General features: G+C 39.4%; 1 protein-coding gene across 6 annotated transcripts in view; it reads right to left on the bottom strand.

Moving 5' to 3' along the window:
• ART3 (ADP-ribosyltransferase 3 (inactive)) overlaps positions 1–14373 on the bottom strand; it is a 96224-nt gene that overhangs the window by 22026 nt on the left and 59825 nt on the right. For 5 of the 6 annotated variants that reach the window (XM_050790873.1, XM_050790872.1, XM_050790871.1 and 2 more), the window contains one exon: positions 8639–9350. In XM_050790873.1, coding sequence (XP_050646830.1) covers positions 8639–9350 — 712 coding nt within the window. Of the gene's footprint in view, positions 1–8638; positions 9351–12043; positions 12066–14373 lie in introns of those variants that run through there. The other variant, XM_050790877.1, reaches the window with a different exon arrangement.

Below are 14373 nucleotides of genomic sequence, written 5' to 3'. Positions count from 1 at the left end.
GTGAATAGACATGTAAACTGTGTTATGTCCACTATTCTACAACAGCATGAATAAACTATTGATACATGCAACAACACAGATGAATCTCAAAACAATTATGCCGAGTGAAAGAAGCCGGGCAAAAAAGAGAACATACTGTATGATAAGATTTGGATGAAACTCTAGACACTGCCAACTAATCTATAGTGACAGAAAGTACATTAGTAGATGCCTGGGGGGATTGGGAAACAGGGAAAGGGAGGAGAAAGGAATTGCAAAGAAGCATGAAACTTTTGCAAGCAACAAATATAAAATGCTCATAGTCTTGACTGTAGTGATGATTTCATTGGCATATACATATATCAAAACTTACTAAATTTTACTTTATGTGCAGTTTATTATACCAATTATAACTCACTAAAGCTATTAATTTTTTTTTCTTAATTATGAGGATGAGATGAACAGGGCAGGACTAGGTTTTGGATCTGGTCTCTAGTTTCCTACCAACAGAAGCCCTTCACATCCCTGACTTGTTAAATACTGGAGAATTACATGGCTGTCATGTTAGCAGAGAAGTCTACAGTTAGAAACATTAGATGCAGTCTGGACAAGAGTAAATAAAGCCCTCCCACAAGTTCCCATCTTTTTCAGATCCAAAGAAATTACAAATGTCAATGACTATACTCACAGCAGATTAGAATCTCTGGCAACAAGACTACGTCAGAATTTGTAGGTCACAAGGACTTCCTCTTTCTGCAGGGCTGCTACTGCTAGCCTGTTAACTGGTCCTGATTGAGACAGACTGTCTTATCGAAAGAAAAGTCATGATTCACTAAACCAGTATCTTATTATGTAATACGTTCTCTCTGAACTAAATTCCCATAAGGTTGGACAAACTCTCAAAAGCTCCACTGTCATATGGAAATCTCACCTCCAATAAACAGTCAAACCCGGCTCCTAAAACCTAATCCACTTTCACAAACATGTGGCTGACCTGCAATTAGATCTGTGGTTTTTCTAAACAGTGGCTGAGGTGTTCACAGGGCTACCAGAGAATATTTTTATTTATTTATTTATTTATTTATTTATTTATTTATTTAAGATGGAGTTTTGCTCTTGTCTCCCAGGCTAGAGTGCAATGGTGCAATCTCAGCTCACTGCAACCTCTGCCTCCCAGGTTCAAGCCATTCTCCTGCCTCAGCCTCCCAAGTAGTTGGGACTACAGGCGCCCACCACCATGCCTGGCTAATTTTTGTATTTTTAGTAGAGACGGGGTTTCACCATATTGGCCAGGCTGATCTAGAACTCCTGACCCCGTGATCCTCCCGCCTCGGCCTCCCAAAGTGCTGTGATTACAGATGTGAGCCACCACGCCCAGCCTCCAAAAATATTTTTAAATTTCAAGAAAAACACAGCCAGGCTTGATATCTGTCAGACACCGTGTGAACTACTAGCTTGAGGTAAAACTCAGTTTTAAAGTTACACATTATATCATGTTACACACTGTTTGATGACACATGTTTGCTGTATTAGTCTGTTCTCCCACTGCTATAAAGAAATACCTGAGACTGGGTAATTTATAAAGAAAAGAGGTTTGATTGGCTCATGATTCGGCAGGCTGTACAGGAAGCATGGCAGGGGAGGCCTCAGGAAACTTACACTCATGGCGGACGGTGAAGGGGAAGCAGGCTCATTGTACATGGCCAGAGGAAGAGGAAGAGGGAGAGGGGGAAGGTGCTACACAATTTTAAACAACCAGTTGTTGTGAGAACTCTATCGTGAGAACAGCACAAGGGGGATGGTGCTAAATAATTAGAAACTGCCCCCATGATCCAATCACCTCCTTCCAGGCCCCACCTCCAACACTGGAGATTACAATTGAGCATGAGATTTGGGTAGGGACCCAGATCCAAACCATATCATTTGCAAAGCTAGGTCTTTTTAGCAATTGTCACAAAAAGCTAGTATATGTGAAAATCAGTGTGGAACAGGAAATGAGATAGTACATAATCTGATTCCAGGGTCTGAGAAGCTGTGAACGTCCAAAAAGCAAACACATCCCATTAGCAAGTAATTATTGTTACAATAATAGTACTTTAAAAAAGTATGTGCTATTTTTCAAAAGTTTACTAAGGTGTTAAGATATAAATACTTACTGATTTGTGGTATTCATAAATACCACATTGATTTTCACATATACTTGGTTTCATTACAATTGCTAAAGATCCAGCTTTGCAAATTTATGATGTCATCAAACAGAATGTACTATGATATAACATGTAACTTTGAAACTGAGTTCCACCTCAAGCTAGTAGTTCACCCAGTGTCTGACAAATATCAAGTATGGCAGTGTCTGTTGTGAAATTTAAAAATATTCCTTGGCAGCCTGGTGAATTGCTGTAGCATTCAGGGACACTTCAGCCACTGTTTAGAAGTACAAATTTCTTATGGTGTTGGGTATGTCACTTCCTATTAGGCCTAGGGACATGGATCTTATTGATGTCTCAATCCTAGACAATTCCAGACAACAGTACAGAAACTTTGCTACTCCTAGGAAATGCTACAGAAAGGTGCCAATCAGAACCAATGGAGACACTTAACATTTAAAGAACACACAAGGGCTGGGGGTAGATTTATAACAAATAAATCTAGATAGTCCTGTAGGCTCACCTTCTTTCCGCCTTTTTGATGGCTTAGCAGAGAGCTGGCTCAACAGGTCTCAGTAAACTCTACAAAATACTACTACAAGCCACTGGAGTCTAGAGGCTCCTCCTTTCTATCAATGCTACTTTCCAGCCAGGGAACAATATTCCCTGGCCCTCTTACTCTATAAATTATGTAGAGTATTATACAGGCTGGCCTCTCTCTATGGAAACATGGACCAAAATGCCAGATAATCTCTGCTTCCTCTGTTCAGTAAAAAAAAAAAAAAGAGAGAGAGAGTTCAGGGGATGATATGTGCTCTACTATTTCTCTGTATATAAATTTTCTTCATATAAACCTGACATATTTGCACTGTAGGGTGGAGGGAGTCCCAAAGCCATGGCTTCCCAAGAGGTATTTATAATTCATTCACCGTCCTCCCAGTCGAGGGATAATTTTCCAATGGAGTAATTTTTTTTTAAGAGATGGGTGTCTCACTATGTTGCCCAGGCTGCACTTGAATTCCTGGGGTCAAGGGATCCTCTTGCCTCAGCCTCCCCAGTAGTTGGGTCTACAGGCACACACCACTGCACCCAGCCCCAGTGGAGTAATTTTTAATGATAATGGATGTAGCTTGATTATACAGCTAACATTTCAACTTTATCACATTTTCTAGAAAAAGAGCATAAAAGACAGTTAACCTGGGCTAATTTTCTATTGAGGAAGAAGAAGGGTTTCTGTTACTCCTTTTCTCAGAGTTCACTCACATCGGCTTGGATTAATACCAAGATTAACGCCTATGACCACCAGGAACTCTGTTATCTAAAGAGACGTTGATTTTCTCTCCACTTCCTAATGAACAAAGTTTCCAGCTAACTAGTTTTTGAAAAACTCACAATATATTTTTATCTTGGAAATCACAGGCAAGTTTAAATCATTATTGTCAGACTGTGTTTAGCACACTAAACTTAATGCAGTAAAATTGTTTTTTACCCCTTTTAGAAATACTGTCTTTTTTAATCCAAAGTCTCAGTTATATCCAGTCACAATGGAACAAGATTCTGACTATATCCTCCTTAGCTAGGGCTCTTAAAACACTTGGCCATTGTTCTTCAGACTATTTCAAACTGCCTGTCTTTAAAGGTTACTCCAGGGAGTTTTTGATCCTGCCTTCCCATCTCTAGATGGCGGCAGAGGACTCCAACGCAGGGTTAAATCAACACACGCGAGTACAATGGCTGACTGTCAGAGCTCCCTAAACACATGGTACCTGTGCACCTCCACAATGGCCTGCACTTCTCCATGCGGGCCTGAACTCTGGCGCTTTCAGAATCAATCCAATAGAACCTCTTTGGTTCTTTCATAATCCGACTCACAAACATGGAGTCTGTGGGCTCCATGGCCCACCGCAGCCCATCAACCAGACCCCTATGCTAAATTTAGCTTGTAGCCACTGCAGCCAGGGCTTTGATATAACTAATGGTTCCACAAATGGCATCTGGCCAAAGGCATCAAAAGCACCAAAAGCGGTACCATTTCTGTCAGCCCAGCTGCTGCAGCTGGGATTTTGGCTGTGCTATGCTGGTAAAGTTTCACAAGATTGGTGTAGGGAGGGAGGGTCTATGGTATAACTCGAAACTATGGCCAATTTCAAGCTACTGTCACGTAGGGGGAGCTGGAAAGAAGACATGCATACCCACAATCCGTTCCCATGAGCTCATCTAAACTGGCCCCAGCTGGCTTGGTTTCGGGTCAGGTCCAATGTATGGTTGGTGAGAATGAGCACTTTTCCTTTTTTAAAAAATGAATTTTATTGTATATATTTAAGGTTTACATGATATCACAAAATACATATGGATAGTAAAATTGTTACTATAGTGAAGCAAATTAACATAGCTATCATCTCACATATTTTTGTATGTGTAACAAGAGAGCTAAAATCCACTTATTTAAGTAAAATACAATTTTATTGACTTTAGTCCTCATGTTACACATTAGATCTCTAAATCTATTCATCCTACCAATCTGCTATTTTGTATCCTTTGATCTACATCTCTTCAGTTCCTCTCCCTACACCTGTGGTAACTACTGTTTCATTCTCTCTCTTGTTTTTGATCTCATATATATTCCACATATAACTGAGATGATGTAATAGCTTTCTGTGTCTGGCTTATTTCACTTAGCATAATGTCCTCCAGGTCCATCCATGTTGTAGCAAATGGCAGAATCTCTTTTTTTAAGGCTGGATAATATCCTATTGTATATATACCACATTTCCCTTATCCCTTTGTCTGTTGGTGGACATTTAGGTTGTTTCTATATCTTGGTTACTGTGAATAATGCTGCAGTGAACAAGGGAGTGAAGATATCTTTATGAGGTGGTGATTTCAACTCTTTGGGGTGTATACCCAAGAGAGGGATTACTGGGTCATATGGTAGTTCTATTTTTTTGTGGGGGTGGGTGGGAGGGTTCTTGTTGCCCAGGCTGGAGTACAGTTGTGCAGTCTCGGCTCACTGCAACCTCCTCTTACTGGGTTCAAACAATTCTCCTGTCTCAGCCTCCTGAGTAGCTGGGATTACAGGCATGTGGCACCACGCCTGGCTAATTTTTGTATTTTTAGTAGAGATGGTGTTTCACCATGTTGGCCAATCTGGTCTCGAACTGCTGGCCTCAGGTGATCTGCCCGCCTCGGCCTCCCAAAGTGCTGGGATCACAGGTGTGAGCCACTGTGCCTGACCAGCAGTTCTATTTTTAATTTCTATTTAAAATAGAAACCCCCATACTGTTTTCCATAATGGCTGCACCAATCTGCCTTCCTACCAATGGTGTTCTAGTGTTCCCTTTTCTCCAAACCCTAGCCAGCATTTCTCATCTTGTCTTTTGCCTTTTTTTCCCTATCTTTTTGATAAGCACTTTTCCTTTCAACACAAATTTACTCATTTCGCTTTCATCTGCTTCTTCTAGAATCGTCCTTCTCAGGTGCAACTCAGTTGCAGGACCAGGGTGAGGCAAATAAGGTGCCTAGAGAAAATTTAAGGAGGCACTCTCAGTAATATACAAGTGCAGGGACAGCCCTAAGTGAGGACTTCCTTAAAATTTTCACCCTAGGCACCCCAATAGCCACACAGCTTCTGCCATCCAATCATAAATGGATCTGTCCCTACCTAAAAATCAATGTCTCATTAGCACTTCCCTACCACCCAGCCTTTTTTTTTTTTTAATCTCATAGTACCTTGGCTACATTTAGTCAAGGTCTAAAAGTCTATCCCACTTTAAGGCCTACTGCACGCATTACTCCACTGTACCTAGCAGCGATGGTTTTTGGTTCAGTTAGGCAATCACACCTTCAAGACCTGAAAAGGCCAACCCCTCACCAGTTTACTCAGTTTTGCAGAAAAATACATGGCAGTGAATAAAGCATACTGTCTAGCAGCAGAGCAGCATCAGACATGTTCCTTTAATGCAAGTCTTCACCGGAGTCCAGGGCTGTTCTTTTGCCTCCAAATTACAGCTCAGGTTCAAGGAAACAAGATTACACAGGTGGGTGTGTAGGAGCCTCTCTAGCTTAGTAGCCTCATGCCACACATAAAATACAATATATTTTGAACCTATGCAGGATTGCTATGAGAGAGTACTGCTCTCCTTCCAGGACTCAACAAGAAGAACACCTGGGTATGTCACACCACATTCAGGAAAGCCCAAAGCTATGGCTTCTCCTCAAGTATTTATAGTTCATTCACAAACCTCCCAGCTCAGATGCACTTTACCAATCAAGGGTTATGTTTACCACAGACAACACTGTAAGATCACACAGCTGTCATTCCACCTTTCGTAGATTACAGAGAAAGAGTGCTGGAAGATCACCAGGAGGCCATTTTCACAGGAGACAGGAGAAAGGGTTTATTAACCCTTTGCTCACACATACTAAGGCACAACACCATAAAATTTCAGAATGTTAGGAATAAAGAAAACAACCTAAAAACCTTCCAGATTTTTGTTTTTAAAAAGTCTCAATCAAAGTTTTAGTAATTAGAATGGCTTCATACCTTTCAACAACAGCTACAGAACCTACAAGTCACTGGGGGAGTATCTTCAAAATTCCAAGGAAAAACAGTTTCTAAAATAGAAATGCAAATCTATATAAACTATTAATCAAGCTTAAAGGTCGATCTCTGAGAGATGCAGAGACTTAGAAAATTTTCCTTAATGGACCATTTCTCAGAAACTTTTGCAGAACCCCCATCCCCACCACACCAAACAAAGGAGTAATCCAAGAAAGAGTTGCAAATCCAAGAAATAGGAGATCTCTCATAGGGAAGAAGCAATGTCTCAGAATAGTAATGAATAGAGATTTCAGGACAGTCAGCAGGCCTAAAGAGCATATCATAGAGCAGTATGATGAGGGAATTATCCAGGGGAAAGAAGAAATTTATATTTCTGTCAAAGGATTTGGGGGTGAATTACTGATTGAATATAAAAAAACTAAGGAAACAAACAAACAAAAATCATCCAATAACCCTGGGGTGAAAGAGGGATTTAAGCGCAGAAAAACCACTCTAATTCAGCTATGTCCTGTCTTTACTGTGCTGGGAGAATGGGAAGGGGGAAATGGAGGTACATTGGGAAGGAGGGTGTTGGCTTTCAAAACTTTTGGTTTACTGATCTAACAGCCATTTCTAATTCCCTTTTCCTTTGTCTCCCCCACACACTATATTCCCTTGGCTGGAGAAAGGCTAATTACTGCCTTCTCAAGCTTCTCTGGTAGCTATGGGTGACCACGAAACTGTTCAAGTCAATCATTTGTAATTAGGAGTTTAGTAAGGGTTTCTGGGAAAGCTTTTACTTTCCTTATTGAACAAGTAGATTTGGCAGTCATTCCCTTTCCTTTCTTTTTGTCTTGGACATGGATTGATGCCTAGAGCTGCAACAGTCACAAGTGCAAACATGAATCAACAAACAAAACGTGGTAAGGATGGTGGAACAGAAAGGAAGAGCGTGAGTGACTGATGACATAGATGAGCCACTGCGCTGACTCTGAACAGTCTGCCTCTAAGACTTATTAAATGAAAGCTCAGTCAGGTTTTCTGTTACTTACAGCTGAACGCATAAAAAATTCTTAGCTAATACATGATAGATGAGAGTTAAATATTCATTCTCTATAGCAGGAAGTCAATACATGATATCTAAAGATTTAAAAACTAAGAAATAACATGTTGAAGCATGTTATTTACTTGGAAACATGACAGTAAGCACCTGAAGAAATAGCTAAAAGAATGAAAACTGGATGCCACTGAGGAGTGGAAATCGAGAAAGGTGGGGCTGGCGACTGCTATTTTTCTTTTTCTTCTTTTTTGAGACACCGTCTCGCTCTGTTGCAAGGCTGGAGTGCAGTGGTGTGATCACAGCTCACTACAGCCTCGACCTCCTGGGCTCAAGCAATCCTCCCACTTCAGCCTCCCATGTAGCTGGGATCACAGGCATGTGCTACCATGCCTGGCTAATTTTTAATTAATTAATTTATTTTGTAGAGATGGGGGTCTCCTCCCAGGCTGCACTATTTATTTATTGTAAGCCTTATAGTAGGGTCTCTCAACATTAGCACTACCAACATTTTGGGCCATATAATTCTTTGTTGTGTGGGGCTGTCCTATGCATTGTTTATCAGTGTTTCTGGCCTCTGCCCATTAGATGTCAGTGGCAATCCTCCTTTCCCCAATTGTGACAACCAAAAATGCTTCTGACCATTGCCAAATGACCTTGCAGGGCAAAACTGCCTTTGGTTAAGAACCACTGCCTTATAGTGCTATTTTTAAAAATTTTTAATTATACTGTAAATGTATAATTTTCATAAAATTAATTATGGTTAAAGAGACAGTATGAAATAAGCTAGACAGAAAACTGCCAAATGTCATTTCACCTTTCAAATACCTCTCACTCTCCTTCACTGACCTTTCCCTAAGCCTAAGAATCCCACTCCTTTCCTCCCAGACAAGCACAGACAGAGCAGACACTTACCACCTAGAAATGCACACTCATAATGGCTGCAGGTCTTGTTTGTGCTTTGAAGGATAAGGTTATTGCCAGCCCCTTCCTGCGACACTTGAAAAACCTCATTCAGAGGTATTAAAGTAATTCTTTCACTTTCTTTATCAAGAAATTTTTCAATGTCAACTCCAAGGCATGTGTAGATGGATAACACAGTGAGCTGGCCATCAGCAGCCTGAGGTTTGACTGAATATGCCAAGGTAAAATGGCCAAACCTGGCTTGGTTTAGCCCTCCAAATGTAAATGAAGTGCCCTGGCTTGTTCTATATACCACATTTTTGGAATTGGCCTCACAAGGTCTTCTCAGCAACTGCAGGGCTCTTGTCAGGTAAAAGTGGAAAGCTTTGAACTGGAAGCCATAGATATAATCTTCTCGAGATTGCCCAGCCATCTTCACAGCTTCACTGAACAGATGGTAAAAGGGAGTTTGCTCTTGAGCTTCGGAAATATATGCCATCAGGGCTATTCCATGGTTATCCTTAAAATTCACAGGGAGAAAGATTTGAGTCTTTCGGGCTGCCCATTTGGCTTTTGCATTTTCCCACACAGTATCTAATTGCTGGTGGCTTGCTTTTTCCTCCTTTAGCAGTTGGGGAACGTATTTAATTTCCATCCTGTCAGTACATTTCAGGTATTCATCATCAAATGCATTATCTGCCATGTCTAACACTTCAGCCTTCACCTTCAAAGGAAAAAGAAAGTAATACTCTTGAAATAAGAAATTTAGTGAGTATCATTTTCTCTCACATTATTACCCCCATCTTCTCATCCCTTGCCAAAATTCTCTCCTTACTTATAACCAACTTTGGGTAGGATTTTTATGCAGGAAGTATATTCCACTGCTACTGATAACTTTTCTCAGCTGTGATATATTTGTGTGAAAGAGTAAATGTCAGTGGGTGACAGGGTGACAGGTATGGGTGAGATTGTGCCTGTAGCTCATTTATCTGGACATTATGGTACAGAGCAAAGAACAATGAATGTGAAGCTAAAGAAATGGGTAGCAGTCCCAGCTTTGAACAATATTCTTAGCTAGATTTCTTCGACCCGTCAAGGCTGTTAGGAATTTGAAGTATCATATGCAAATATTATTCATGATCTATAACACATAATGACAAACATTACTCCTTTTCCTTTGGGGTTGCCCCCTCCCTTGTCCATATGGCTTGGGTAGAAATGATTTTGCATTTCCTGGATAAGCAGGTGATCTAAGTCCCGCAGTCAGAGCTCCCAGAGGAAAAAAATGAATCTTTCTTCCTTTAAAGCTATAAGCTCTAAGGATAATATTGACCTAAGGCTTCCAACAGTTATTCTTTTTGTTCCATGGAGAATTCTGTCTGAAAATAAAGCAACAAATAAGGCTTGCTGAGCTGAGAAGTAGAGATAAGGCCCTGAAAACATACTTTAGACACTGAGTTAACTGTACCTGAAGACTGTGTTCTTCACCAATTCTAAGAATCAATAAATTCCCTGTTTGCTTCAGCTAGTTTGAATTGTATTTCAGTCACATACAACTGAAGAGGCATAATGCCACATACAACTAAATTATACATATACATATGTTCACATACCATAAGAAGCAGGGTGGTGTAATGTAATCAACACTACTTTGAAGCCAGGCAGATCTGAGTTCAAATCCCATTTGTTACTAATTAGGTATGGGAAAGTTACTTGACATTTCTAATCCTCAAGTTTTCCATTTAAAAAAATGAAGATAAAACACCAGACTCGGTGGCTCATGTCTGTAATCCTAGCACTCTGGGAGGCCAAGTGGGCAGATCATGAGGTCAGGAGTTCAAGACCAGCCTGGCCAACATGATGAAACCCTATCTCTACTAAAAATACAAAAATTAGCTGAGCGTAGTGGCAGGCACCTGTAATCCCAGCTACTCAGGAAGCTGAGGCAGGAGAATCGCTTGAAACCGGAAGGAGGAGGCTGCAGTGAGCGGAGATTGTACCACTGCACTCCAGCCTGGGTGAAAAGCAAAACTCCATCTCAAAAAATAAAAAATAAATTAAAAATGAAGATAAAGTGGAGGAAATAATATCTGAACTGCGGGATGGCTGTGAGAATTAAATTACATAATGAATATATGCAAAGCCCTTTGTCCCATGCCTGGCACTTGTCAAGTCTTTAACATGCTGTGGTTATTATTATTTTTTTCATAAGGTCTTTCTCCAGTGTGATGTGGTTATTTTGTATTATTTCATGTTAAGAACATATGTATTATACTGTTAGTTCCTTAAGGGTAGGATCTGTATCGTTTTTATCTTTGAATCCTATGCACCTAGCACAGAACCTGGCAAAATATTCAAGTGAACTAAATTAGAACCCTGTACTCTGGCTTACGGATCAAAAAATAAGATGATCAAATCTCCCCAGGAATACCATTTATGGGTTTCTGCAAATAAAAGGATAATGTCTCTTCCATTATTCTATACTTGTATGGTGCATAGTTGCATAAGTCTCCTTAGGGACCTCAGTTGGAGACTTTATAGACACATTTAGTCAGAAGCTGTTAAAGTTACAGATTCAAAAAAAAAGTTACAGATTCTATGTGAATGATTCTTAAAAACTCTCTCTCTTACTGTGTGTGTGAGAGAGAGAGACAGAGAGAGAAAGAGACAGAGAGAGACAGATACATTAACTTGTAAAAGCAAAACAAAACTTGCTTCCATATCCTGCCCTAGGTATCTCCTTTCCCGTCTCTCTTCTCTCCCTCATGAACAAACATCTTGAAAGAGATGTCTATCCTTGCCATCTCCACTTCATTTCCCACTTATAGCTCAACCCTCACCATTATGGCTTCCCACCCATTTCTCCACCCAAACAGCTCTCACTTAAGGGAGCATTTCTTCTTAGACTCTTTTGCAGACCCAACATATTCCAGTTAGCCACTAAATGTTGGAGTTTCTCAAGGCTACATATTTTCTAACTCTCAACTCCACGCTCCCCAGGCAGTTATATACATGCTTACAGTTTCAATTATGATCTAAATATATCTGATCTATCCTGTAAGTGCCAGTCCTATATATCAAATTTATTTGCCTACTTAACACCTCCACTTGAATGTTCAAAGACCCTTCAAACGTAACATGTCTAAGACAAAACTTACAATTGTACAGCCACAACGACCTGGTTCTTATTTAAAACCATCCATTTGTTTGTGAACTTTTCCTACATATTTCCTTCTCAGACACACTCCGTAGCCACTCTATCACTAAGCTTAACAAACATCGCCAGAGTTCTTTCTATATGCCAGGCACTAAGTGTTCGGCAACCTTGTGAGGTAGGTACTACTATTAGCCCCCCTCCTTTTTTTTTTTTTTTTTTTTTTTTAACAAAGATAAGGAAACTAAGAGATTGAGACTTACATGGAATTGGAATTTGAACTCAGGCAATCTAATTCCAGAGTCTTGTCCTCTTAACCAAACTGTTCTGTTGCCTCTAAAGAATGAGAATGTTTCCAATGACGAAGACCATGGACATTTATGTAGCACTTGAAGAAGAGTGTAATTCTGTCTTCAGAACAACCATTATAAAAGGTTGAATAGAAAATCATTAACACCATTTTACAAAAGAGGGAACTGTGCCAGCTTCAGAAACTGTCCTGATTACTAGCCACGGAGAATTCTGCCATGGAAGTCATTGAGACCCCTGTAGTCCTGGGTTTGTAGGTCAGTTTCCTGACATGGGAATTTGAGCTTCAGGAGATCAAATCACTGCTATCTCACAGCCAAGAAATGCACTTTCCTCCACAGCACAGAATGTACCACAGTGCAGCTTGGGTGCCAATGTCTGATTTATTTTCAAGACTTCAACACCGTATAAGACACCAGACTCTGAAAACACCTCCCACATTCCTTACATTATGTCAGAGTTGATCTACGTTCCTGTCTTTTCCCTATGCCTCTAACAAGTCTCCAAATGTCTAATTTTAGACATCAAGTCTTTCTGGCCAGACACCACAGCTGATTGTGTATTTTGTATGATGTGTGCCTTTAGCAGTGGCAAAGTTCATAAATGCCACCACTATTCAGAGACAACTGAACAGATACTAAAAAACAGGTACAAAAGGCTAGGTGAACAAGCTGATTATATTTCTCTGATATAACCACTGAGAAAAAAGGTCATACTGATGAAATTCAATTACCAAAAATTTCTTACAAAAACATGGAAATGACCTAAAGGTCAAGGAGAGAAATTGGCTAAACAAATCACGAAACAATTACAAAACAAATACACTTAAATTATGCTGCAAGAGTATATTGAAAACCAAATCAAAACCACATTGAAATACCACTTCATATCCTCTACGATGACTATAAATGATGAAAACCAAGTAACATGTAACACAAGGATGCAGACATATTAGAACCCTAATATATTGCTGGTGGGATTGTAATACCGTGCAGCTAGTGTAAAAAAGTTTGGCAGTTCCTAAAATAGTTAACATAAAATTACCATATGACCCAGCAATTCCACTACTAGGTGTATACCCAAGAGAAGTGAAACATGGTCACAACAATAGGTAATTTTGTTATCATGAATCATAAATCATAACCCCCAAATTCATTTTTACACACACATTTCCTATATATAAGTAAACTTTACTCTGTAATGCTACCAAATAACCAAATAGTGTTTGTCTTATCTCACTATGTCAAGATTACATGATTAGAAAACATTTTAAAAAGAAAAATAAAACACATGTTCACACAAAAACTTGTACATAAATGTTCACAACAACACTATTTGTAATAGCCATAAAGTACAAACAACCCAAATGTCCATCAGCTGATAAATGGATAAACAAGATGGGGTACGGCCATAAGACAGAATATTACTCAGCTATAAGAAAGAATGAAGTACTGATAGGACTCCTGAGAACATTATGCTAAGTGAAACAAGCCAGACACAAAAGGTCACATATTGTATGATTCCATTCAGGTGAAATATCCAGAATAGGCAAAACCATAGACACAGAAAGTAGATAGTGGTTGCCAGGGAATGGGGGATGGAGAAAATTGGGGCTGACTGATAATAAGTACAGGGTTTCCTTTTGGGTTGATGGAAATGTTTTGCAATGAGACAGTGGTGATGGTTGCAGAACATAATGAACATACTAAAACCACTGAAGTAGACAGCTAAAAACGGTAAATTTTTATGGTATGTAAATTATATTTCAATAAAAAACATACTGTGACACAGGCAACAGGATACACAACAATTCTATAGAAAATGGATTAGAATATTAAATTCAAAAAAGGATAACAGTTTAAGAATTTAAGATATTTTTTAAAAGGCGTCTAAAATGGTACACAAATACAGAAGTAATGTGGCAGCTAACAACATGGGGAAAAAAAACAAGTGAAATATTATATTTTACATAAAAATATGTTACAGATGCTTAAAGAGTCAATTGTAAATAAAATCATAAAAGTTCTGCCACAAAAAAAAGTGAGAAAATCGTCATTAATTAAAAAACATGTAATCAAACAATGCAGCATTATCTTATTTGGAGAAAAACATATTTTCAGAATATCTGATGACATGTGAGACATGCAGCACAGTATTAACTGAAAATGCAAAGAAAAAATACTACGTACAGTGTGAACCCATTTTTTTAAATTAAAAACAGTATACACATAGAAAAAAGCCAAGAAGCCTGTATACACCAACAGGTTGGGAATCATTCCCTCTG

This window comes from Macaca thibetana, chromosome 5, assembly GCF_024542745.1.
Source record: "Macaca thibetana thibetana isolate TM-01 chromosome 5, ASM2454274v1, whole genome shotgun sequence".
NCBI classification, from domain to species: Eukaryota; Metazoa; Chordata; class Mammalia; order Primates; family Cercopithecidae; genus Macaca; species Macaca thibetana.
The sequence above is the reverse complement of the archived record's forward strand: the minus strand, read 5'-3'. Positions and strand labels throughout refer to the sequence as shown.